The following is a 26,260-nucleotide window of genomic DNA, read 5'->3' as shown; positions in this document are numbered from 1 at the left end:
GGCACTGGGGAGCTACAGTTCATTGAGGGAACCATGAATGCCAACATGTACTGTGACATACTGAAGCAGAGCATGATCCCCTCCCTTCAGAGACTGGGCCGCAGGGCAGTATTCCAACATGATAACGACCCCAAACACACCTCCAAGACAACCACTGCCAATCTAAAGAAGGTGAGGGACTGGCCAAGCATGTCTCCAGACCTAAACCCCATTGAGCACCTGTGAGGCATCCTCAAATGGAAGATGAAGGAGCGCAAGGTCTCTAACATCCACCAGCTCCTTGATGTCGTCATGGAGGAGTGGAAGAGGACTCCAGTGGCAACCTGTGAAGCTCTGGTGAACTCCATGTCCAAGAGGGTTAAGGCAGTGCTGGAAAATAATGGTGGCCACACAAAATATTGACACTTTGGGCCCAATTTGGACATTTTCACTTAGGGGTGTACTCACTTTTGTTGCCAGCGGTTTAGACATTAATGTCTGTGTGTTGAGTTATTTTGAGGGGACAGCAAATTTACACTGTTATACAAGCTGTACACTCACTACTTTACATTGTAGACAAGTGTCATTTCTTCAGTGTTGTCACATGAAAAGATAGAATAAAATATTTACAAAAATGTGAAGGGTGTAGAAACTTTTGTGAGATACTGTAAAGGTGGTCCACTAACCCTGCAATTGTATGTCCTGGCTGGCTTCAAATCACTGGGAAGTACTACACCTTGAGCAAAACCCACAGGGAAGAGTGGGATTCCTCATAATGGCCACAGCAGCTGTTCAGACCCCCAAAAATCTCTGTCCTGCATGTCTACAAAGTCTATAAGAAACCTTTTTCATGAAGGAAGAACTGAAACATAATTTTAGGTGGACCGAACCATTTAGTGGTATAAATTTCCGTCTGTGTTTTTCTTTGATGTCTTAAAATGTTCCCTTTTTTGTTCTTAGAATCCCTTGAGAACTTAGAAGAACTTCAAACCGGTAAGGAAATATTTTGGGATGGACAATGAGTTTGTAAAAACTTTCTAAGGGCTCTTTCACACAGGCCGACGGACTCCGCTTTGCTCAGCGGGGGGATTCCTGTTAAGCCGGCGGATGACAGGTCCGCCTCCACTCACTGTGCTGAGACCAACCTGTCAAAGTCCCTATTTCTTATATGTTACATAACATGCAGGGATCTATTTATAAAACAATTGTTGGCCGAGTGTCAGAATCCTTGGTGCAAGCTGGCCGGAATTTCCCAGTATTTTTCTAATAGATTCATTCCTATATCATCAGCTCCATCTAGCGGCCAAAAAGTGGTATAGCCTTCTGAAATACCTCAGTGTCTATTTATAAGAACTTTTGTTGACAAAATGTCAAAAGCTTTTGTGCAAGCTGCCTGAAATCTGCCCATATTTTCTCTGATAGATTAATTCCTATATCACCGGCTCCCCCTAGTGGGCAATATTTTCTCACTGAGTTATTTGAATCTATTATTATTACATTTGAATTTATTCTGTTGGAAATTGAAATTTCGGAAGGTGGTTATATTCTATTCTAATCTATTCTATTCTAATTTATTCTATTCAAAGTTTGAATTTCGAAAGGTGGTTATATTTTTTCTATTGGTTTTTCTATTCTATTCTATTTCATTCTCTTCTATTTTATTCTAATCTATTCTCTTCAAATTTGAATGTATTATATTTGAAATTCTAATTTTGGCAGATGGTTATATTATTTCTATTTTATTCATTTTTTTGTATTCTTTTTCTTCTGTTTTAAATATTATTCAATTCTTTCCAAAATTCAAATTTTAAAAGGCAGCTATATTATATTTTTTTCTATTCTTATTTTTTCTATTTTATTCTTTTCTATTCTATTTTGTTTTATTCTATTGTATTCTTTTCTAAATTGAAATTCAAAAATGGAAGGCAGCTACATATTTTATTTTATTTTTTTCTATTATTTTCTCTTCTATTATATTCCCTTATCATCTATACTATTTTATTCTGTTCTTTTATTTTCTATTCTATTCTGTTCTGTTTTACTCTTATTTTTATTCTATTATTTCATTTTCTCTTGTATTCTATTCTCTATTCTATTCCTTTTTTTTTTTCTATTCTATTTTATTCTATTCTTGAATTCAATTTTCTTTTTAAATTTAATTTATTTAGAATTTTCGTTTTTTGTTATATTATTTTGAATTTTTTTAATTCATTACTATTGTAATTTGGAAATTCGGATATATCTGAATTTCTGAATAATGAAAAATTTGTTCGAACTTCAATTCGGAACGAAACGAACTGCACGTTTATTATATATAGCCACCTACATGTGGGAGATTTATGTTAACAGTCAGTATAGACTACCTTGAAAAAGTATTCATACCCCTTGACATTTTTCACATTTTTGTCATGTTACAACCACGTAAATGTATTTTATTGGGATTTTATGTGATAGACCAACACAAAGTGGCACATAATTGTAAAGTGGAAGGAAAATGATAAATATTTTTCAACATTGTTTACAAATAAATATGTGAAAAGTGTGGGGGGTACATTTGTATGGAGTCAATACTTTGTAGAACCCCCTTTCTCTGCAATTACAGCTGCAAGTTGTCTCTATGAGCTTTGCACATCTAGAGAGGGACATTTTTGCCCATCCTTTGCAAAATATTTCAAGCTCTGTCAGATTGGATGGAGAGCGTCTGTAAACAGCAATTTATCTAAACCAGGGGTCTGAAACTTGCGGCCCTCTAGCTGTTGAAGAAAAACAAGTCCCATCATGCCTCTGCCTGTGGTAGTCATGCTTGGAACTGTCACCTTTCAATGCCTCATGGGACTTGTAGTTTTGCAACAGCTGGAGGGCCGCCAGTTTGAGACCCCTTATCTGAACCATTCCATTGTAGCTCTGGCTGTATGTTTAGGGTCGTTGTCCTGCTGGAAGGCGAACCTCTGCCCCAGTCTCAAGTCTTTTGCAGACTCTAACAGGTTTTCTTCTAAGATTGCCCTGTATTTGGCTCAATCCATCTTCCCATCAACTCTGACCAGCTTCCCTGTCCCTGCTGAAGAAAAGTTGGATGGTGTGTTCAGGGTGATGTGCAGTGTTAGTTTTCCGCCACACATAACGTTTTGCTTTTAGGCCAAAAAATTCAATCTTGGTCTCATCTGACCAGAGCACCTTCTTCCACATGTTTGCTGTGTCCCCCACATGGCTTCTCACAAACTGCAAACAGGACTTCTTATGGTTTTCTTTCAACAATGGCTTTCTTCTTTCCACTCTTCCATAAAGGTCAGATTTGTGGATAACACGACTAATAGTTGTCCTGTGGACAGATTCTCCCACCTGAGCTGTGGATTTCTGCAGCTCCTCCAGAGTTACCATGGGCCTCTTGGCTGCTTCTCTGATGAATGCTCTCCTTGCCCGGCCGGTCAGTTTAGGTGGACGGCCATGTCTTGGTAGGTTTGCAGTTGTGCCAAACTCTTTCCATTTTCAGCTGATGGATTGAACAGAGCTCCGTGAGATGTTCAAAGTTTGGGATATTTTTTTAACCTAACCGTGCTTTATACTTCTCCACAACTTTATCCCTGACCTGTCTGGTGTGTTCCTTGGCCTTCATGATGCTGTTTGTTCACCAAGGTTCTCTAACAAACCTCGGAGGGCATCACAGAACAGCTGTATTTATACTGAGATTAAATTACACACAGGTGGACTCTATTTACTAATTAGGTGACTTCTGAAGGCAATTGGTTCCACTAGATTTTAGTTAGGGGTATCGGAGTAAAGGGGGCTGAATACAAATGTACGCCACACTTTTCACATATTTATTTGTAAAAAAATTTAGAAAACCATTTATCATTTTCCTTCCACTTCACAATTATGAGCCACTTTGTGTTGGTCTATCACATAAAATCCCAATAAAATACATTTACGTTTTTGGTTGTAACCTGACAAAATGTGGAAAATTTCTAAAGGGTATGAATACTTTTTCAAGGCACTGTATATACAAACCGAGCTGTCCCCTTGCAGTCTGTAACTGTACAAATTCTAAATGATGTAACTAATGTAAAATATAATCAATCAATCAAATGTAAAATATAATCAATAATAATGAGCTCAGTTTTGTAAAATGCGTTTATGTTTGTTGCTCACAGAAGGAATTATCAGCAGAAACTGTACAGAGAACGGCTGGTCTGATCCCTTCCCTCATTACTCCGATGCATGCGGGTTTGACATTAATGAGACCGGACCTGACCAGGTAATAATCAGAAGAGAGTCTTCAAAAATGAAGCTGATCCTTTCCTCTGCTATATAGTCCTTCCTACTAGGTATTCATTAGAATTACAATCAACGGGTGTCCATAATTTCACCCTGTGGTCCCTCTATAGTGTGTACTACTGTCCTAATTAAGAGTGTCATTTCTGTCTGCTGCCTCCTTCCTCTGCTGTCAGCATGAGTCACTTCTGACACCAAAAGAAAAAAAAAAGGAGGGATCTCCAGCACACCGTCTGTGGTTGACAGCCTCAGCTCTGTTCCTGTGTGCTGTGATAGATTTGTGCTATGCATGAATCTATCCATTGCATATAGGGGGGAGGAGAGAGGGGGCGGCGCCCCTGGGCTCCCCTGTTGGACGGGCCGCCCCTGAGTTTTGGATAGGATGGAGAGGGATTAGAACACCTTATTAGGCTCTTAATGCTGTCTGTGTTCTCATTAGTGAGATCCGCCCTCTCTATTTGTCCTGTTTATCAATGTCATCAAAAGTGAAAGTAAAAGAAAATCCCAAATTTAGGGTTGTCACCAGAACAGATATAAAGGAGAAATCTTCCAATGGGGACACATAGTTCTGGTGGCAACCACAAATTCCCTAACTTTTACAAAGATTTTCTCCCACTTCCTGTTTGGCTATGGGAGAGGAAGTGAAGAGAAATCTCTGCAGAAAAAAATAAAATAAAATCTTACAGGGGATATAACCCTCCCTTACTCTATCCAAAAAATGGAAAATACCTATTTTCACAATACTGTGTGTTGCTTTGGGTCAAGTTGCCATCTGCTATGTGTAAAGATAAAACCGTCCCCTCTCTTTCCCAGGACACCTACTTCCTGTCGGTGAAGGCCCTGTACACAGTTGGATACAGCACTTCTCTTGTGGCACTCACCACCGCCATGGTCATCCTGTGCCGCTTCAGGTAAGGCTCTTGGGTCATTCCCATATGTACCTTTCAACATCTGCCCAGTGTGATGGTTCACGTCCAGCCCATCCATATCACAGGATCTCCAGGAATGAAGGAAAAACAGAGCACCAGGCACACACAGTGTCAAATCCTTTACTGGGGTTCGTTATTGTAATTAAAAACGTTCAGAAAAATGTATAAAAACTGGCATTCACGGAACTCCAAATCCCACAATTTAATTTGGGATCATGTACTGTATGTGTGGTGACGTCACGACTTCTGCCCTACGCACATTTTGTTATAAATGACGTCATTGGGGGCCTTTCATAATAGCTTTGCTCCTGTAACCCAGGTGTGCTTTATAGGCCCAGTTCTTTTATGCGCCATGTACCACCATGCACCCCTTTGAATAATTTCAGACCAGGCTTAAAAGGGTTTTAGAAACTTTACTTTTGTAGCAACATCCATGCAAATGTAACGCAGTTCCAAAGCTAACTGACTAAGTTAAGGCTGCCCAGGCATACCTTAATAGGTGTAGTCCATAACTGATGTCCTCCAAAGCTAGTAGATCCCCCCCCCGAAACTCTAATATCTCGTGGAACTACATGAGGCAGGAGCCCTTTCTCAGCATTCCATGTGCAGGCTCTCCCTCTGGACTCGGTCTTCCCCCTTATGCACTGGGAAGGAAGGCAGGGTCCAAAAAGCTCAGGAAAAGAGATCAGACCCAAATAACCCCTTCCCAGCCCGGGCAGACCAACTAGCTTAACTGATATAAAGACAGTGCTGTGCCGCTCCAGGTGGGAATGACTGCTCCCTTCAACCTTGTAGTGCAGGTCCAGTCCGCAGCCTGGATAAGAGCCAATGGTTTAAGAAAGGTTGACCGCACTCCCAGGTATGAAGCAGTGATGATTACTTTATATTGAAGATAAAAATCCATCAGGAGACATCATAAGACTTCTGTCATGGTTATGCAGTAATCTTTCTCTGTCAGCTTACCTCTCCTCCATGTGTTCACCTTAGAGGCCAGCCACCCTCACCTAACTGCTTATATATATCTTCCCTCAGCCTCTAATTAGGAACACTATATTAACCTGTGCATTGCAAACCAACCTTCCTTAACAACCATTGTGTGTTTAGCTTTCGTGTGCTACTTACTGGGTCTCCTACGTCTGATTCCAGTTACCAATCTTGGCCTGTTCTCGACTATCCCTGTCTGCTTGTGACCCTGACCTTTGGCGTGTTCTATGTTTATCCTTGTCTGCTAGTTGCCCCAACCTTTGGCGTGTTCTATGTGTATCCTTGTCTGCTAGTCGCCCCAACCTTGGCTTATCCCTTTACTATCCATGTTGTTCCAGCCTGCTGCTTCCTTCCTCTTTCTCCTGTAGTCTACGGTGAGCGTGAGCTGTGAGACCCTGGGGGCCACCACCTGGAGCCAGACTGCAGCGTAGTCCATCCTCACCACTAGAGGCTCTGGTGAACACCTGTTGGCTCTTAGACTTCGCACCCTGGGGAATCTATGCTCTAGCTCCCAGTGGTATCTGTGTTGATGCTCCAGTAGACCTGCTTCCTGAACCTCCCAGATTTCAATCCGCAGCAGTCAGTCCTAGGGTCCACTACCTTAGCGGTGCACTCCTGACTCCTACGGAGTGCATCTGTCACCTGGACTCAGGTGACCTGACAACATCATGGGACCTCTATTCGGGCATGGCAAGATAAACGTGTTTCACAACTCAAGGTTTGCTTAATCGTAATCTGATTATGATTAAGCAAACCTTGATTCGTGAAACGCGTTAATCTTGCCATGCCTGCATAGAGGTCTCATGATGTCTTATGAGGTATCTTGAAGGATTTTTATCTTCAATAAAGTAATCATCAATGCTTTATACATGGCAGTGCGGTCAACCTTTTTTGAACCATTAGACCAACTAGCTTACTCACATGAAAAATCCTCCTTGTAGGCAGCTACCTACAAGTTTATACATGTACACAATTTATTTTTTTGAATGCATAACTTAATAAACTTTATGTGTGTGTTCCAGGAAGCTTCACTGTACGCGCAACTTCATCCACATGAATCTTTTTGTCTCATTCATCCTCCGAGCCATATCAGTCTTCATCAAAGACGAAGTCCTCTACGCCGAACAAGACAGCAACCACTGCCATGTTTCCACTGTAAGTAGTAGTAGGAACAAATTGATACATGTGTAGATATGAATAAACTACATGACTCCCACTTGGATTGGTCCAAGACTTGAGTACCCAAATGTTCAGTTATCATGGTGAATCTCCTGATCTGAGTTATGATTTACAGTAGGCTAAATTAACAAAGAATTTGAAGTACATCTAAAGCATGTGTCCTCAATAGAAACACAAACAACAATAAAAATCTCACGTTCTAATCTTTCTCCAAATGTTGTGGAGATATGAACATCTCTCGAATATAAGCTTATTGGACATATCCCTTTCCAAAACCATGGCCATTAATATGAAGTTGCTCCCCCTTTGTGGCTATAACAGCCTCCACTTTTCTGGGAAGGCTTTCCAGAGTGTGATTGTGGGAACGTGTGCCCATTCAGTTAAAAAAAGATTTTTCAAGTTAAAATACTGATGTTGGACAAGAAAACAAAGCTCCCAATGCATCCCAAAGATGTTCAGTAGGGTTGAGGTCAGGACTGATGTTGGATGAGAAGACCTGGTTCACAATTGGCATTCCATTGCATCCCAAAGGTGTTCAGTAGAGTTGGGGTCAGGGCTCTGTGCAGGACACTCGAGTTCCTCCACACCAAACTGGTCACACCATGTCTTTATGGAGCTATCCTTGTACACAGGGGCACAGTCAAGCTGGAACAGAAAGGGTTCTTCACCAAACTGTTCCCACAAAGTTGGAAGAGCACAATTCTCTAAAATGTCTTTATATGTTGTAGCATTAACAGTGCCCTTCGCTAATTTGGTGCAGTGTCTACATATATTGGTCATATAATGTAGGGGAGATGTTCCAATGTTCACAACCTTTGGCCAGAAAGTGTATGTGGTTCCTAGATTGCAGGGTGAGACAGTTCAGCCAAACCCTTATTTATGCTCCTCTCTTCCCATCAAGTCACCCTGGACTGTCTCAGATGCCCCATTTGCAGGCTACAAGATTTGTGCCTGTTCTTCTTAGTGTTGTTCTTTCATCACCTCATAGGCCACATCAGATCTTGCAAAGTGTCCAGAGGGGTAACTAGCACTCTCATGTACTACAGACTCCACTTGAGCTTTTGTGGATCTTTTGCTATAAAATGATGTTTACATTGCTACTGGGGGTGTCACGGTCAGGGGTCAAGATCAGAGAGCAGTAGCTATAGCAGTAGAGAGGCTCCCACTGACCAGCAGGATAGGTTACCTTGGCGGATGATGCAGGCTCACCCGAGGCACAAAGTTTAAGCACTAACTGGTATTCACCAGAGCTCCTGATGGTGCAGATGGGTTTTGTTGCATGTTAGTACCAGGTCATGGTCCTCAGTATCACCTCACCAGGAGATGAGCAAGCCAACTGTCCGTAACAAGTGTTTGCAGGTTCGGATCATGCTGACGCGTAGTCGGGGAACAAGACAATGGTCGGTAATGTATTATAGCGAAGATAAGGGCATCTGTAGGCCTGCCATAGGAGCAAGATATCGGCTTGAGAGAGCACAGTAATCTGCAAAACAGGAAGTGCAAAGGCATGGCTAAAATAGGAAGTTCATGGGAGGAGCAAAGAGTTCAAAGTTCACAAGAAACAAGGCACAAGGTAAGTTTGTCCAAAGGATCAGACAGAGTGCTGTTCAGCATCTCAGGTGGAGCAGCAAGAACAGCTACTGCCAGATGCAACAGAGGATGTGGGTTCAGATCCCAGTCCTGACAGGGGGGGAGGTCTTGCCACAGGAGAAAGTGTTTCCAAAACACTTCTCTAATCTTTCTCTTGGTCTACAAACCCCTTTCTTGGCCAGAAGATAACAATCTCCTCCTACACAGACGCTACCAACGGTATGTGACTGGCCTCAGAAGGACTTCAGAAGACATTAGAATGAACTTGTTCTTTCAAAGCCAAAAATAGTGGACACAATTTCTCCTTGTACCCTGTTACATGAACATCTTATACAGAAGCCTTCCCGGAGGCAAACTGACCCGGGAGAGACTCGAAGGTTGACCCTCCTCATTCTACTCTCACCCAGTGGAACCTTATTGGCTCACAAAAGCTACCTTTCCCTCTGACAGTCCTACTGTAAAGGTGAAGCAGAAAGTTACTATGAAGATACGGGGGGGGGGGGTTACTGAAACTGGAGAGTGCAAAATCTGGTGCAGCTCTGCACAGAAACCAATCAGCTTCCAGGTTTTATTCAACCACGCTTAGGGCTGATTCACACCTATGCAGGTTGTGGTTTGCATATTGCAGGTGCATTTTGCATTTTTAAATACGCATTTTTGATCAATTGAAGTCTATGGAACCAAAAACCAGAAAGTCCCTGGCCCATTCCATAAAATGCACAGATGTGAACTACATCCATTGGAAACCATGTTATATGGACTGCAGTGTGTTTCTGCAAAACTGAAAACACGCTAAAAAATGCATAGGTGTGAACCAGGCCTTAATTGAACAAGCTGAAGTTAGAAGCTGATTGGCTACCATGCACAGCTGCACCAGATTCTGAGTGCTCCAGTTTTAGTACTTCTCCATTTTAAGAGTTTTATATGGTAATTAACTTATTGATTTTTTTTTTTCAGCATGTTGTTCAAGTAATATTACCCACATGTTCAGCTTTGAAATTCAACATTATATCATAGTTACATACATAGTTACATAGTAGGTGAGGTTGAAAAAAGACAAAGTCCATCATGTCCAACCTATGTGTGATTATATGTCAGTATTACATTGTATATCCCTGTGTGTTGTGGTCGTTCAGGTGCTTATCTAATAGTTTTTTTAAATTATCGATGCCCCCCCGCTGAAACCACCGCCTGTGGAAGGGAATTCCACATCCTTACCGCTCTTACCGTAAAGAACCCTCTATGCAGTTTAAGGTTAAGGCCGGACCAGAGTCTTGTAGAGCGGGAGAATTATTGTTTTATCCCTGGGGTTAATCCCCTTTTTAATGCATGCCAATATTCTGTTTGCTTTGCTTGCAGCAGATTGGTATTGCCGGCCATTGCTGAGCCTATCATCTACTAGGACCCCTCAGGTCCTTTTCCATCCTAGATTCCCCCAGAGGTTCTCCCCCTAGTGTATAGATTGCATTCATATTTTTGCCACCCAAATGCATTATTTTACATTTTTCTACATTGAACCTCATTTACCATGTAGTTGCCCACCCATTAATTTGTTCAGATCTTCTTGCAAGGTTTCCACATCCTGCGGAGAAGTTATTGCCCTGCTTAGCTTAGTATTGTCTGCAAATACAGAGATTGAACTGTTTATCCCATCCTCCAGGTCGTTTATGAACAAATTAAATAGGATTGGTCCCAGCACAGAACCCTGGGGGACCCCACTACCCACCCCTGACCATTCTGAGTACTCCCCATTTATCACCACCCTCTGAACACGCCCTTGTAGCCAGTTTTCAATCCATGTACTCACCCTATGGTCCATGCCAACGGACCTTATTTTGTACAGTAAAGGTTTATGGGGAACTGTATCAAATGCTTTTGCAAAATACAGATACACCACGTCTACGTCTCCTTTATCTAGATGGAAGCTCACCTCCTCATAGAAGGTTAGTAGATTGGTTTGGCAAGAACGATTCTTCATGAATCCATGCTGATTACTGCTAATGATACCGTTCTCATTACTAAAATCTTGTATATAATCCCTTATCATCCCTTCCAAGAGCTTGCATTCTATTGATGTTAGGATAACTGGTCTGTATTTCCCAGGGATGTATTTTGGCCCTTTTTTAAAAATTGGTGCTACATTGGCTTTTCTCCAATCAACTGGTACCATTCCAATCAGTAGACTGTCAGGAAAAATTAGGAACAATGGTCTGGAAATTACTTGACTGAGTTCCCTAAGGACCCTTGGGTGCAAGCCATCTGGTCCCCGGTGATTTATTAATGTTAGGTTTTTCAAGTCTATTCCTAATTCTGTCCTCTGTTAACCATGGAGGTGCTTCCTGTGTTGTGTCATGAGGATAAACACTGCAGTTTTGGTTACTGAAGCCCCCCGATTCCCTCGTGAAGACTGAGGAGAAGAAGAAATTCAATACCTTCGCCATCTCTCCATCCTTTGTAACCAGATGTCCTTCTTCATTCTTTATGGGACCAATATGATCTGTCCTAAAGAACCTAAAGAATTTCTTGGGATTTTTTTTTACTCGTATCAAAACATTTTATTTTAGTTTTAAATAAAGTAGGGAGTGGTTTAATCACTTGTGTACCCCTGGGGAGAATTTCTGTCACTTTCTCTCTCAGACTCTAAAATGAGGGAAATCGTCTTTTAAAACAGAACACATTTCCCTTTTGGACGATTTCCCCTCCCCTTCTGTTCCAGTGACAGCTCAAAATTTTACATCTTCCGCTTTCTCATTCCCGGTGACAATGGTTACAAGGACAAATAAAGAAAATATCACTAGCAGGGGGGAAAAAAAGACAGAGGCTCTAACACTACACCACTCTACCCAACCCTTCCCCCCAATAAATAGTTTTTTAATACTCTTAGGGGTTTATGTATTTTATGTATATTCACTGAACGAATGTGACACACATCTGCTCAGCTCCAACGAACCTGACGTATATTTTGTTATAGAGCTGTCTTGTATGATCGTAAGCACCATCTAGTGGCCAAAATGTATTTTTCTTTTTACCAATTAAATTTTTTTTAAATGAATACCACATTATGTCTACTAGATGGTGCTTACAGTGCACTTAAAAAGTATTCATACCCCTTGAAATTTTCCACATTTTGTCATGTTACAACCAAAAACGTAAATGTATTTTATTGGGATTTTATGTGATAGACCAACACAAAGTGGCACATAATTGTGAAGTGGAAGGAAAATGATAAATGGTTTTCAAATTTTTTGACAAATATGTAAAAAGTGTGGGGGTGCATTTGTATTCAGCCCTCTTTACTCTGATACCCCTAACTAAAATCTAGTGGAACCATTTGCCTTCAGAAGTCAACTAATTTTTAAATAGAGTCCATCTGTGTGTAATTTAATCTCAGTATAAATATAGCTGTTCTGTGAAGCCCTCATATGTTTGTTAGAGAACCTTAGTGAACAAACAGCATCATGAAGGACAAGGAACACACCAGACAGGTCAGGGATAAAGTTGTGGAGAAGTTTAAAGCAGGGTTAGGTTATAAAAATATATCCCAAGCTATGAACATCTTACGGAGCACTGTTCAATCCATCATCCGAAAATGGAAAGAGTATGGCACAACTGCAAACCTACCAAGACATGGCCGTCCATCTAAACTGACCGGCCGGGCAAGGAGAACATTCATCAGAGAAGAGCCAAGAGGCCCATGGTAACTCTGGAGGAGCTGCAGAGATCCACAGCTCAGGTGGGAGAATCTGTCCACAGGACAACTATTAGTCGTGTTCTCCACAAATCTGACCTTTATGGAAGAGTGACAAGAAGAAGGACATTGTTGAAAGCAAACTTTTTATACACAGACCCCTAAAACTACCCCAAATGTCCAAAGGGGAACTATTCTTATTGGATATGATGGAAAAAAGAGAATCTGATTGGTAACTATGGGTGGGGCTTTTTATCAGCAGTAAGTAACATGGGGAAATACAATTCCAGCATCTCCAGAATTGAATGTATGTAATGGCAAGGGGTGTTGGGGGGGTTCTATGGTTGCTAGCTATTAGGGAATCCATTTTTGCAGGAGCGGATCTATTTTGCAGGAGGTCTATTATTGCTGGGGAGGCCTATTGTTTCTAGGGGGGATTTCTATTGTTATGGGGGGGGGGGTTATATTGCTTTTGGGAGGGCCTTATGTTGCTGGGGGGGGGTGTCAACTGTTGCTGGGAGTGATCTGCTGTTGAAGGAGGGGCTTTTGATGTTGGCTGCTGGGGATCTATTGTTTCTGGCGGGGGTCTATTGTTCCTGGGGGGTGGGGTGTCCATTGTTATTGGTGGGGATCTATTGTTACTGGGAGGGCCTTATGTTGCTGGGGGTGTCAATTGTTGCTGGGAGTGATCTACTGTTGAAGGAGGGGCTTTTGATGTTGGCTGCTGGGGATCTATTGTTTCTGGCGGGGGTCTATTGTTCCTGGGGGGTGGGGGGTCCATTGTTATTGGTGGGGATCTATTGTTACTGGGAGGGCCTTATGTTGCTGGGGGTGTCAATTGTTGCTGGGAGTGATCTACTGTCGAGGGAGGGGTCTATTGATGCTGGCTGCTGGGGAATCTATTGTTGCTGGTGGGGGTCTATTGCTGCTTGGGGGGGGGCAGGTATTTTGTTGCAGGGGGTCTACTGTTGTTTTGGGGGGTCTATTATTGCTGGGGGTATCTATAATTAGTGGTAGGGTCTATTACATAGTTACATAGTAGGTGAGGTTGAAAAAAGACACAAGTCCATCAAGTCCAACCTATGTGTGTGATTATGTGTCATTATTACATTGTATATCCCTGTATATTGCGGTCATTCAGGTGATTATCTAATAGTTTCTTGAAGCTATCGATGCTCCTCGCTGAGACCACCGCCTGTGGAAGGAAATTCCACATCCTTGCCGCTCTTACAGTAAAGAACCCTCTACGTAGTTTAAGGTTAAACCTCTTTTCTTCTAATTGTAAAGAGTGGCCACGAGTCTTATTAAACTCTCTTCTGCGAAAAAGTTTTATTCCTATTGTGGGGTCACCAGTACGGTATTTGTATATTGAAATCATATCCCCTCTCAAGCGTCTCTTCTCCAGAGAGAATAAGTTCAGCGCTCGCAACCTTTCCTCATAACTAAGATCCTCCAGACCCTTTATTAGCTTTGTCGCCCTTCTTTGTACTCGCTCCATTTCCAGTACGTCCCTCCTGAGGACTGGTGCCCAGAACTGGACAGCATACTCCAGGTGCGGGCGGACCAGAGTCTTGTAGAGCGGGAGAATTATCGTTTTATCTCTGGAGTTGATCCCCCTTTTAATGCCAATATTCTGTTTGCTTTATTAGCAGCAGCTTGGCATTGCATGCCATTGCTGAGCCTATCATCCACTAGGACCCCCAAGTCCTTTTCCATCCTAGATTCCCCCAGAGGTTCTCCCCCCAGTGTATAGATTGCATTCATATTTTTGCCACCCAAATGCATTATTTTACATTTTTCTACATTGAACCTCATTTGCCATGTAGTCGCCCACCCCATTAATTTGTTCAGGTCTTTTTGCAAGATTTCCACATCCTGCAGAGAAGTTATTGCCCTGCTTAGCTTAGTATCGTCTACAAATACAGAGATTGAACTGTTTATCCCATCCTCCAGGTCGTTTATGAACAAATTAAATAGGATTGGTCCCAGCACAGAACCCTGGGGAACCCCACTACCCACCCCTGACAATTCTGAGTCTATTGTGGCTGGCTTTCTTTTCTCCTGGCAAATAACTCAATAAAGATCCAATCAAATGTGCAATGTGAAACTCAACAAATAAATAAAAATCAATTCATATGTGTCATGTAATGAAGTCAATAAAAATAATCAAATATGTCCATCCATAAAAACCTTATATAGAAAATAGGGGTCTATTTTTGCTGGGGGGTATTTTGTTGCGGGGGTCTATGGCTGTTGGGGGGGGTCTATTATTGCGGGGGGGGGGTGTCTTTTATTGCTGGAGGAGACTATTGTGGCTGGCTGCGGGGAATCTATTTTAGTGCTTTAATTATTAACAAGTTCCATACAAATTACTTGGTTCTGTATTCTCTAAAAGGGTAACCAAGGGTGTAGAACCAAGAAATGGTGCTCGGAGGTGGGTAAGGGGTGGAGACAAGGGTGACTCAGAGGGAAGGAGTATTTGCAGCTATTCTCTGAGAAAAAAAGCCCCGACTATGGGTAATAAGAAACAACACCTCATAAGACATGTATAGTAAAGTAAGTATAGGCCACAGGTCCGCTGTGGTGTGGTATGTGGCAACCTCAGCTTGGGCTCCTACCGGGCCACATCCCCAATGTGTTTCGCTCCACCCCTCAGAGCTTAATCATGGGGATCTCATCAGACATGTTCATATACTAGGCAATGGCATCAATGAAAAGAAATGAGATCCCTATAAGTATTTTCAGCTTAGTGATTAGCACTTCTGCCTTGTAGCACTGGGCCTTCTGGTTCAAATACCAACCAGAACTCTACCTGCGTGGAGTTTGCATGTTCTTCTCTCAATGCTTATGGGGCTTTCCTTAAACACTCCAAAGACAATGCTGGTAAGTTAATTGCCTTCTGCCTAAATTGGCCCTAGTATGAGTATGTATGCCTTTGAGATAGAGAGACTATGGACTGCAATCTCCTTGAGGACAGGGACTGATGTGAATGTACAATTGGTAAATACCCGTAATAATAAAGAAAATACTTATTAATGTCTTCTCTTAATACCAGGTGGAATGTAAAGCCGTCATGGTGTTCTTCCATTATTGCGTCATGTCCAACTATTTCTGGCTCTTCATTGAAGGACTCTACCTCTTCACTCTGCTGGTGGAGACCTTCTTCCCAGAAAGACGATATTTCTACTGGTACACAATCATAGGATGGGGTAAGTCTTTCTCTACAAAAAAAAATGTCAAGGTATGGATTTTTTTTTGCATGGCTACTTTGGTCCTGCTTGGATCAAAGTAAGTACAGTACGTACGGGCCATACCTGTGGGATCCCTGTGGAAGCTGGAAATCATTGTAGTAGGCACCACTACTACAGTGATCTCTACTAGCTTGTGCCAAATGGCTACTTACTGAACACAGAAGGTTGGTCATTTGGCATGGGTGCCATTCAGAGATAGGTTTACATTTTCTCAATGAATGGAAAGCATTCTCTGATTGGACAAGGTAGAGAGGTGGGGTGGTGACATCATGCTCTTCACCTCATCCAACCAAAGAATGGTTTGCATTCATTGATTAAAGGCAACGCATTCTCTGAATGGCACCCGTGTCTAGCGGTCGACCTCCTGTATTCATAATGCAGCATGGCAGGCGCTCAGCGCAGGACCCAGAAGCTAGTGGAGAACGCTGGAGTAGCGGTGTAGTGGTGGTGACTACTACAGTGATTTCCAGCTTCTAGAGGGATCCCACAGGTATGGTACAGTATATTCATAGTTACATTAGACCAAGCTGGAACTATATAACTAAGGAAACATGTCCATACCAGTTCACCTTTCGATATTTCCGGCTTATACACAAAATCATGACCTGAGAAGTATAGACATATTATAGTGTATTTAAATCCAAAAACAAATATGAAATGTATTGCAGATTACTAGTCTTTGGATGTGCTTGCTGCTTTTGTTTGTTTTTTTCAGAATTTTTTTCCCCTTTTTTTAACAAACTTTGTAGCAGATTTCTACCTTTTATTGCTTTGTTTGTTTCACCATTTCCTGTTCACACCGATTCTGAATGGGAAGGTCTGGCTCATTATAATCACCTGGTGCACTCTCTGTTTTGAGGAGTAAAAGCTGCAGGGTCTGTAACCCTTTAGCTGCTTCAGATCCGCGCTATAGCCGAACGACGGTTACAGCGCAGACCTACTTTGCCGGGAGTACGTCTATTGACGTCCTCCCGTGCCCGAGCGCCTGCACGCCCCCTGCAGGGCGCGCACGGCGTGCTCTGTGATCTATGAGACTCGTTGGATCACAGATCGGAGTAAGGGGTCCAATCCCGACCCCTTGCCACGTGATCAGCTGTCAGTCAATGACAGCTGATCATGTGATGTAAACAGAGCCGGTAATCGGCTATTTTTCTCCTCGCGTTGACAGCCGATCACCGGAGGCTGTGAGAGGGACATCGGTCCCGATCAAGGAGATTGCCCCAAGCTCATCTGTGCCCACCTGTGCCACCTGCCAGTGCCACTTAGCAGTACACAGCAGTTCTGCCTACCAGTGCCCACCAACGCCACCTACCAGTGCCCACAGTGCCTCCTATCAGTGCCCACAATCAGTGCCTCAACAACAGTGCTGCCCATCAGTGTCACCTACCAGTGTCCATCAGTGTCACCTACCAGTGCCCATCAGTGCCCATCTATCAGTGCCACCTATCGGTGCCCATCAGTGCCATCTATCTGTGGAACCTATCAGTGCCCATCAGTGCCACCCATCAGGGCCCATCACTGCCATCTTATCAGTGGCCATCAGTGCCACCTTATCTGTGCCCATATACCACCTTATCTGTCCCCATCGTGTGCCCATCAGTGCCACCTATCAGTGCCACCTATCAGTGCCCATCAGTGCCATCTATCCGTGGTACCTATCAGTGCCCATCAGTGCCGCTATATCTGTGCCTATCAGTGCCCACCAGTGCAGCCTATCAGTGCCCACAAGTGCCCCATCATCAGCAAATATCAATGAAGGAGAAAAATTACCTGTTTGCAAAAATTTTTAACAAACTATGAAACATGATTTTTTTTTTTCTCAAAATTTTCCATCTTTTTTTGTTTGTTTAGCAAAAAGTAAAAATCCCACCTGTGATTAAATACCACCAAAAGAAAGCTCTATTTGTATGAAAAAAATGATAAAAATTTCATTTGGGTACAGTGTTGTATGACCGCGCAATTGTCATTCAAAGTGTGACAGCGCTGAAAGCTGAAAATTGGTCTGGAGCAGGAGGGAGGTTGAAGTGCCCAGTAAGCAAGTAGTTAGAAAATATTTAACTCTTTGGGGAGTATCTCACCACAAATGAAATTCCTGTTGCAGAGGGTGCCTATAATTTAACTTATTTTACTAAAATAGACTTATCATACTGCAGACTTCTGGGGAATTTGGGAAATTCCCTACGGATGTAGTGTGGTAATTAAATACAAATACTAAAAAACAAAAAAAACTGACCTTCAAAAGGCGGAAGTATTGCCTTCTGAACACCTGGAAGCTGCGGCTCCACCATTTCCGTGGTTCAATTTTCAGAGGGATGGTAGAGACTGACGTCCATGTAAACAAGGACTTTGGTCTCTGCTGCTTTGCAAAGGGGTGTCAGTCAATCTGGACATGTTTACAGGAAGAGCGAGAAGAATGATGACCTTATTAGTCTGCTACTTCTCCTTCATTCTCCAATCACAGACCTGAGGGCAGGTTGGTGACCACGCTGTCATTGCAGTAAGGAAAAGTGAGGTCACCAACCTTTCTGGGCTGTCTTGTGTGGATCATAGGATTGGCTGACAAATGTCCCCAATCCATTGGTACAGAGCACAGTTCTGGTGTGTGTGTTTATCTGTGTGCCCGGAGTTTAGCGTGAGCGTTGGCAGTCACTTAAAATTCTTCTCTTCTTAATTATCATCATCGCCCCAAGTTTGAAGAACGCAGCTCGCTGCTCCTCGGTACACGTTGAAGGATTTCACGTTAAGAACCCTTTAAATAATTCATCTGCTGGAGAGATTGTAGAGCGTGCAGCGCTGTATGACATAAATTTGCATTTTAATTACAAGCCTCATATCAAGCGCGGGGCTCCTGCCATGCTCGATTTCTGCCGCGGATCTGACTGCCGCTCCGGCTTTGTATTTCAAAGAAAACGCCGCCGTTTCTGATTTTTCAGAAGCCGTGTTTCTTCATCCACTGGGGGCTCTTGTCATTGGATGACTTACAATTATTTTTTAATGCTGCTTTGACTTTCAGGTGTTGGGTGAAAGCATCTGTGCGTGAGGTGCTTTCATGAATTATTACTGTCTATCCTCTTTTATGGTGTCACTTCAATGCTGAATATTTACCGAGAGCGTGGTTAGCGCGGTATAATGACACCACATTTGTGAAATCACAACTTGGTACAAAATCCAGACATACAAAATGTTTGGGGGGCTTTCAGAGTAGCTTCCAGATAAGGGTTTTCACCTCCTTTCTATCTTCCTTTCTTGCTTATTTTATTCCTTCTTATATTACTGACTATCTTCCTTTATAATGTTGGTGGTTAGTAGAGTGCAATGACACCGCCGGGTCTGTGAAATACATACAGGAAATAAAATAAAATTCATAAATGCAACACGTTTGTGGGGGCTTTCAGAGTAAGATGTTTCTTTCCTTTTCTTTTCAATCCTTTTCATTTTTCTTCCTTTTCCTTTCCTTCTTTTTTCAGTCCTTTTCATCTTCCTTTCCTTTTCAGTACTTTTCATTTTCCTTTGCTTTCCTTTTCAGTACTTTTCATTTTCCTTCCCTTTCCTTTCCCTTTTCTTTTTCTTTCCTTTCCTTTTCTTTTTCCATTTCCTTTCCTTTTCCTTTTCTTTTCCCCTTTTCCTTTTTCGTTTCCTTTCCTTTCCTTTCCTTTCCTTTCCTTTCCTTTCCTTTCCTTTCCTTTCCTTTCCTTTCCTTTCCTTTTCCTTTCCTTTTCCTTCTCCTTTTCTTTTATCTTTCCTTTGCTTTCAAGTCCTTTTCATTTCCCTTTCCTTTTGATTTTCCTTTCCCTTTCCTTTTGATTTTCCTTTCCCTTTCCTTTTCATTTTCCTTTACTTTACCCTTTCATTTTCCTTTCCCTTTCCCTTTCCCTTTCCTTTTCATTTTCCTTTTCCTCTCCTTTCCCTTTCCTTTAAATTTTCCTTTCCTTTCATTTCCCTTTCCTTTTTCTTTCTTTTTCATTTTCCTTTCCTTTTCCTTTCTTTTTTCCTTTTCCTTTCCCTTTTCCTTTTCCTTTCAAACATAATAAACTACCTAAATGCAACACATGTGTGGGGGCTTTCAGAGTAAGATGTTTCTTTCCTTTCCTTTTCAATCCTTTTCATTTTTCTTCCTTTTCCTTTCCTTCTTTTTTCATTCATTTTCCTTTCCTTTTCAGTACTTTTCATTTTCTTTCCTTTTCCTTTCCCTTTTCTTTTTATCTCCTTTTCTTTTTCCATGTCTTTTCTTTTTCCCTTTTCTTTCCTTTTCCATTTCCTTTCCTTTTCCTTTTCCTTTTCCTTTTCCTTTTCCTTTTCCTTCTCCTTCTCCTTTTCCTTTCCTTTGCTTTCCAGTCCTTTTCATTTTCCTCCCTTTTCCTTTCCTTTCCTTTCCTTTCCCTTTCCCTTTCCCTTTTCCTTTCCTTTCCCTTTTCCTTTTTCTTTTCATTTTCATTTTCTTGTATTTCCCTTTCCTTTCCTTTCCCTTTCCCTTTTCTTTTCCTTTCCTTTCCTTTCCTTTCCCTTTTCCTTTTCCTTTTCATTTTCATTTTCTTGTATTTCCCTTTCCTTTTCTTTCCTTTCCTTGTATTTCCCTTTCCTTTCCTTTCTTTTCCCTTTCCCTTTCCCTTTCATTTTCCTTTCTTTTTCATTTTCCTTTTGTTTTTCCTTTTCTTTTCCTTTTCTTTTTCCTTTTCTTTTTCCTTTTTCTTCCCTTTTCCTTTTCTGTCCCTTTCTTTTTCCATTTCCTTTTAAACATAATAAACTACCTATTTTTTGTAAAATCTAAAACACGAGGTTGCACTGAGTAAATAGATACCCAACATGTCAAACCTTAAACTTGCGTGCACCCGTGAAATGGCGACAAACTTCAGTTCCCTGTATTTATATAGGCTACACTTTAAAAGCCCTCTATAGGTCATTTGTGTGTGTGTTTTTTTAAATATTATATTTTATATTACTATATAGTTGTTACTATTATTATCATTGTTGTTGCTGTTGTTGTTAACATTATTATTATTTATTATATATTTTATAATAATATTTTGACAGGAAATAAAGAATTTTTCCGCTGATTATTTTGACTATTTAATTGAGATACCCAAAACTTTCAGTATTTTCTCTCCAGTATATGTTATTCCCTTGATATCAGTTTTTTTTTTCATATGTTTGCTAAGGGCTGATATAACTTGTACTGTTTCCTTTTTCTCTAGGAACCCCACTTATATGTGTCACTATATGGGCTGTCCTGCGACTTCACTTTGATGACCAGGGGTGTGTAATATAAATATGAATAGTTGCTTGATTAATTTCTACACGATACATATTTATGCATTTGACTGTAAATGGTGATTTTATTTTTTTTTAATGACTTTTTCAGCTGTTGGGAAATGAACAACAATGTCGCCCTCTGGTGGGTAATTAAGGGTCCAGTCATTGCCTCCATTATGGTAAGTTAAATCTTAATTATTTATATTTAATTTTCAAATTAATTTGGGTTGATTTAATTTCAATTAATTTAGGTTGATTTATTTATATATATACATTGTACAGAAAGGAACTATTTATAGGGCTTGTAGATACATTGACTAAGTATAACATCTGCAGACATATTCACCATTGTATTTTCTTTAGTAAAAAAAAAGGTTCTATCTGTAACATTTGCTGAATTCATAACAGGAGGAACGTTACATTTCCCGGAAAATACGCCAAATGCTTTTTTAAAAAAAAAATTCAGGCTGAGATGCTAAATGCTCAATGGTGGCCTGTGAAGAGTGCTGAATATATTTTTAGACTTTTGAATGTTTTTTCACAAAAATAATAAAGCCAAAAACATCCCTCTGAGAAATGATGAGTTCATCTTCTGAAAATAATTTTATCCTAGATATGAAAATATTTTAAAAAATTTGACCTTAAATTGTACCGATAATTCTCCAGAAGAATTTTTAAGTCACTTTTGGCTTTTTGGAAGGTTGCTGGACAAGCTATTGTCATACACATGGTACGAGAAGTCCCCGCTGAGTGCTCCTTTGCCCAGTTTTATGTGGAGTCACTTGTTACTTGGTGTGTCTTTAGACAATTGGGGGGTCTATTTATAAAACATTTGTTGGCCGAATATCAGAAGCATTCATGCAAGCTGGCCAAAAAAAAAAAAAAAAGAAGAAACTTGAGAAGGCTCAAAGCTTTTTTTTATGTTTTAGCATATTTTTGTGGGAGTTATTTTATTTTTGTTTCATTTTTTTAGCACATCATGCATTATTATAATTAGTATTTTATTTCACTTGTGTGTTCCCCTTATTTGAGTTGCAAAAAAAAAAAAAAGGGGACAAAATAGCAAATTTGCAATTTTATCTGTGGGTGCAATGCTTGTGTTGCTGTCTAATATATATATATATATATATATATATATATATTTATATATACACAGTTGTGCTCATAAGTTTACATACCCTGGCAAAATTTATGATTTCTTGGCCATTTTTCAGAGAATATGAATGATAACACAAAAACATTTCTTTCACTCAACGGTAGTGTTTGGCTAAAGCCAATTTTTTATCAATTAACTGTGTTTACTCTTTTTTAAATCATAATCACAACAGAACCTACCCACATGACCCTGATCAAAGGTTTACATACCCTGTACACAAGTTGACACAAAGGGGTTTGAATGGCTAATAAAGGTAACCATCCTTACCTGTGATCTGTTTGCTTGTAATTAGTGTGTGTATAAAAGGTCAATGAGTTTCTCCTGACAGACCCTTGCATGTTTCATCCAGTGCTGCACTGAGGTTTCTAGATTCTGAGTCATGGAGAAAGCAAAAGAATTGTCAAGGGATCTGCGGGAAAAGGTAGTTGAACTGTATAAAATTCAAAAGGGATATAAAAAGATATCCAAGGAATTGAGAATGCCAATCAGCAGTGTTCAAACTCTAATCAAGAAGTGGAAAATGAGGGGTTCTGTCGAAACCAAAGGACGGTCAGGTAGACCAACTAAAATTTCAGCCACAACTGCCAGGAAAATTGTTTGGGATGCAAAGAGAAACCCACAAATAACTTCAGGTGAAATACAGGACTCTCTGAAAACGTGGTGTGGATGTTTCAAGATGCACAATAAGGAGGCACTTGAAGAAAGATGGGCTGCATGGTCGAGTCACCAGAAGAAAGACATTACTACGCAAATCCCATAAAGTATCGCACTTACAATACGCCAAACAGCACAGAGACAAGCCTCAAACCTTCTGGCACAAAGTCATTTGGAGTGATGAGACCAAAATTGAGCTTTTTGGCCACAACCATAAACGCTACATTTGGAGAGGAGTCAACAAGGCCTATGATGAAAGGTACACCATTCCTACTGTGAAACATGGAGGTGGATCGCTGATGTTTTGGGGATGTGTGAGCTACAAAGGAACAGGAAATTTGGTCAAAATTGTTGGCAAGATGAATGCAGTATGTTATCAAAAAATACTGGAGGAACATTTGCCTTCATCAGTCAGGAAGCTGCTCATGGGACGTACTTGGACATTCCAACATGACAATGATCCAAAACTCAAGGCCAAGTCCACCTGTCATTGGCTACAGCAGAATAAAGTGAAGGTTCTGGAGTGGCCATCTCAGTCTCCTGACCTCAATATCATTGAGCCCCTCTGGGGAGATCTCAACACATGCAGTTCATGCAAGACAGCCCAAGAATTTACAGGAACTGGAGGCTTTTTGCCAAGAGGAATGGGCAACTTTACCATCTGAGAAGATAATGAGCCCCATCCACAAATACCACAAAAGACTTCAAGCTGTCATTGATGTTAAAGGGGGCAATACACGGTATTAAGAACTGGGATATGTAAACTTTTGATCAGGGTCATTTGGGTAGTTTCTGTTGTCATTATGATTTAAAAAGAGTAAAACACAGTTGATTGATAATAAATGGCTTCAGCCAAACACTAAACATGAGTGAAAGAAAAGTTTTTGTGTTATTATTCATATTCTCTGGAAAAATGCCCAAGAAATCATAAATTCTGCCAGGGTATGTAAACTTATGAGCACAACTGTATATATATATAATTATATATATATATATATATATATATATATATATATATATATATATATATATATATATATATACTGCCTTGAAAAAGTATTCATACCCCATTGGAATTTTTGCACATTTTGTCATGTAACAACCAAAGACGTAAATGTATTTTATTGGGATTTTATGTGATAGACCAACACAAAGTGGCACATAATTGTGAAGTGGAAGGAAAATGATAAATGGTTTTCAAAATGTTTTACAAATAAATATGTGAAAAGTGTGGGGTATATTTGTATGGCGCCCCCCGGAGTCAATACTTTGTAGAACCGCCTTTCACTGCAATTACAGCTGCAAGTCTTTTTGGGGATGTCTCTACCAGATTTCCACATCTAGAGAGGGACATTTTTGCCCATTCTTCTTTGCAAAATATCTCAAGCTCTGTCAGATTGGATGGAGAGCGTCTGTGAACAGCAATTTTCAAGTCCTGCCACAGATTCTCAACTGGATTTAGGTCTGGACTTTGACTGGGCCATTCTAACACATGAATATGCTTTGATCTAAACCATTCCATCGTAGCTCTGGCTGTATGTTTGGGGTCGTTGTCCTGCTGGAATGTGAACCTCCGCCCCAGTCTCAAGTCTTTTGCAGACTCTAACAGGTTTTTTTTTTTTTAAGATTGCCCTGTATTTGGCTTCATCCATCTTCCCATCAACTCTGACCAGCTTCCCTGTCCCTGCTGAAGAAAATCATCCCCACAACATGATGCTTCCACCACCATGTTTCACGGTGGGGATGGTGTGTTCAGGGTGATGTGCAGTGTTAGTTTTCCCCCACACATAACGTTTTGCTTTTAGGCCAAAAAAATTAATTTTGGTCTCATCTGACCAGAGCACCTTCTTCCACATGTTTGCTGTGTCCCCCACATGGCTTCTCACAAATTGCAAACTGGACTTCTTATGGTTTTCTTTCAACAATGTCTTTCTTCTTGCCACTCTTCCATAAAGGTCAGATTTGTGGAGAACACGACTAATAGTTGTCCTGTGGACAGATTCTCCCACCTGAGCTGTGGATCTCTGCAGCTCCTCCAGAGTTACCATGGACCTCTTGGCTGCTTCTCTGATGAATGTTCTCCTTGCCCGGCCTGTCAGTTTAGGTGATCGGCCATGTCTTGGTAGGTTTGCAGTTGTGCCATACTCTTTCCATTTTCAGATGATGGATTGAACAGTGCTCCGTGAGATGTTCAAAGATTGGGATATTTTTTTTATACCCTAACCCTGCTTTAAACTTCTCCACAACTTTATCCCTGACCTGTCTGGTGTGTTCCTTGGCCTTCATGATGCTGTTTGTTCACTAAGGTTCTCTAACAAACCTCTAAGGGCTTCACAGAATGGCTGTATTTGTACTGAGATTAAATTGCACACAGTTGGACTCTAATTACTTAATAGGTGACTTCTGAAGGCAATTGGTTCCACTAGATTTTAGTTATGGGTATCAGAGTAAAGGGGGCTAAATACAAATGTACGCCACACTTTTCACATATTTATTTGTAAAAAAAATTAGAAAACCATTTATCATTTTCCTTCCACTTCACAATTATGAGCCACTTTGTGTTGGTCTATCACATAAAATCCCAATAAAATGCATTTACGTTTTTGGTTGTAACATGATAAATGTGAAACATTTCAAGGGGTATGAATACTTTTTAAGTGCACTGTAAGCACCATCTAGTAGCCATAATTTGGTATTCATTTTTAAAAAATGTAATTGGTAAAAAGAAAAATTCATTTTGGTCACTAGATGGTGCTTACGATCATACAAGACAGCTCTATAACAAAGAATACAACAAGTTCGTTGGAGCTGAGCAGATGTGTGTCACATTCGTTCAGTGAATGTTTTATACATAAACTCCTAAGAGTTTATGTATAAAAGTTTCAAGGCACTGTGTGTGTATATATATATATATTGCAAGAAACATTTTTTTCAATTATTCAGTTTACATAACAATTGCATTACCACCACAGTACTGAGCTGTCCAAAGAGCTGACTGTGATTCAGCATCCCATTGAACTATAAAGACCCTAACCAGTTCATCCATAAATATGTATAAATGTTTTGTATTCCCATTCCATTTTTATATTCTGTTCAATGAAATACAACCCCCCCCCCAAAAAAAAAGAGAAAAAGAAAAAAAAGAGTACCCCCCCTCCCCCCCAAGGCATTGGTGCCCTGCTTTAGTGCAGTCTACAGAATTTATCCAAACTTTGCTGAAATTAAACAGCGCCAAGTTTGTATATCTGAAATTCTTACTTTCCAATGCATATCTGGCTGATTTGTGTGTGTTTTTTTTTTTTAACACATTTTGTTAATTTTTCAAAAATGG

At 40.7% G+C, this 26,260-nt stretch overlaps 1 protein-coding gene across 6 annotated transcripts in view; it reads left to right on the top strand.

Moving 5' to 3' along the window:
* ADCYAP1R1 (ADCYAP receptor type I) overlaps nt 1-26,260 on the top strand; it is a 271,371-nt gene that overhangs the window by 219,478 nt on the left and 25,633 nt on the right. For all 6 annotated transcript variants that reach the window (XM_073629495.1, XM_073629492.1, XM_073629493.1 and 3 more), the window contains 7 exons: nt 940-972; nt 4,128-4,231; nt 5,062-5,159; nt 7,184-7,316; nt 15,674-15,827; nt 21,062-21,122; nt 21,229-21,298. In XM_073629495.1, coding sequence (XP_073485596.1) covers nt 940-972; nt 4,128-4,231; nt 5,062-5,159; nt 7,184-7,316; nt 15,674-15,827; nt 21,062-21,122; nt 21,229-21,298 — 653 coding nt within the window. The remainder of the gene's footprint in view (nt 1-939; nt 973-4,127; nt 4,232-5,061; nt 5,160-7,183; nt 7,317-15,673; nt 15,828-21,061; nt 21,123-21,228; nt 21,299-26,260) is intronic.

The sequence above is a fragment of the Aquarana catesbeiana genome, linkage group LG05 (assembly GCF_042186555.1).
Source record: "Aquarana catesbeiana isolate 2022-GZ linkage group LG05, ASM4218655v1, whole genome shotgun sequence".
NCBI classification, from domain to species: Eukaryota; Metazoa; Chordata; class Amphibia; order Anura; family Ranidae; genus Aquarana; species Aquarana catesbeiana.
Note: the sequence above shows the minus strand (reverse complement) of the source record. Positions and strands in the feature narration are given on the sequence as shown.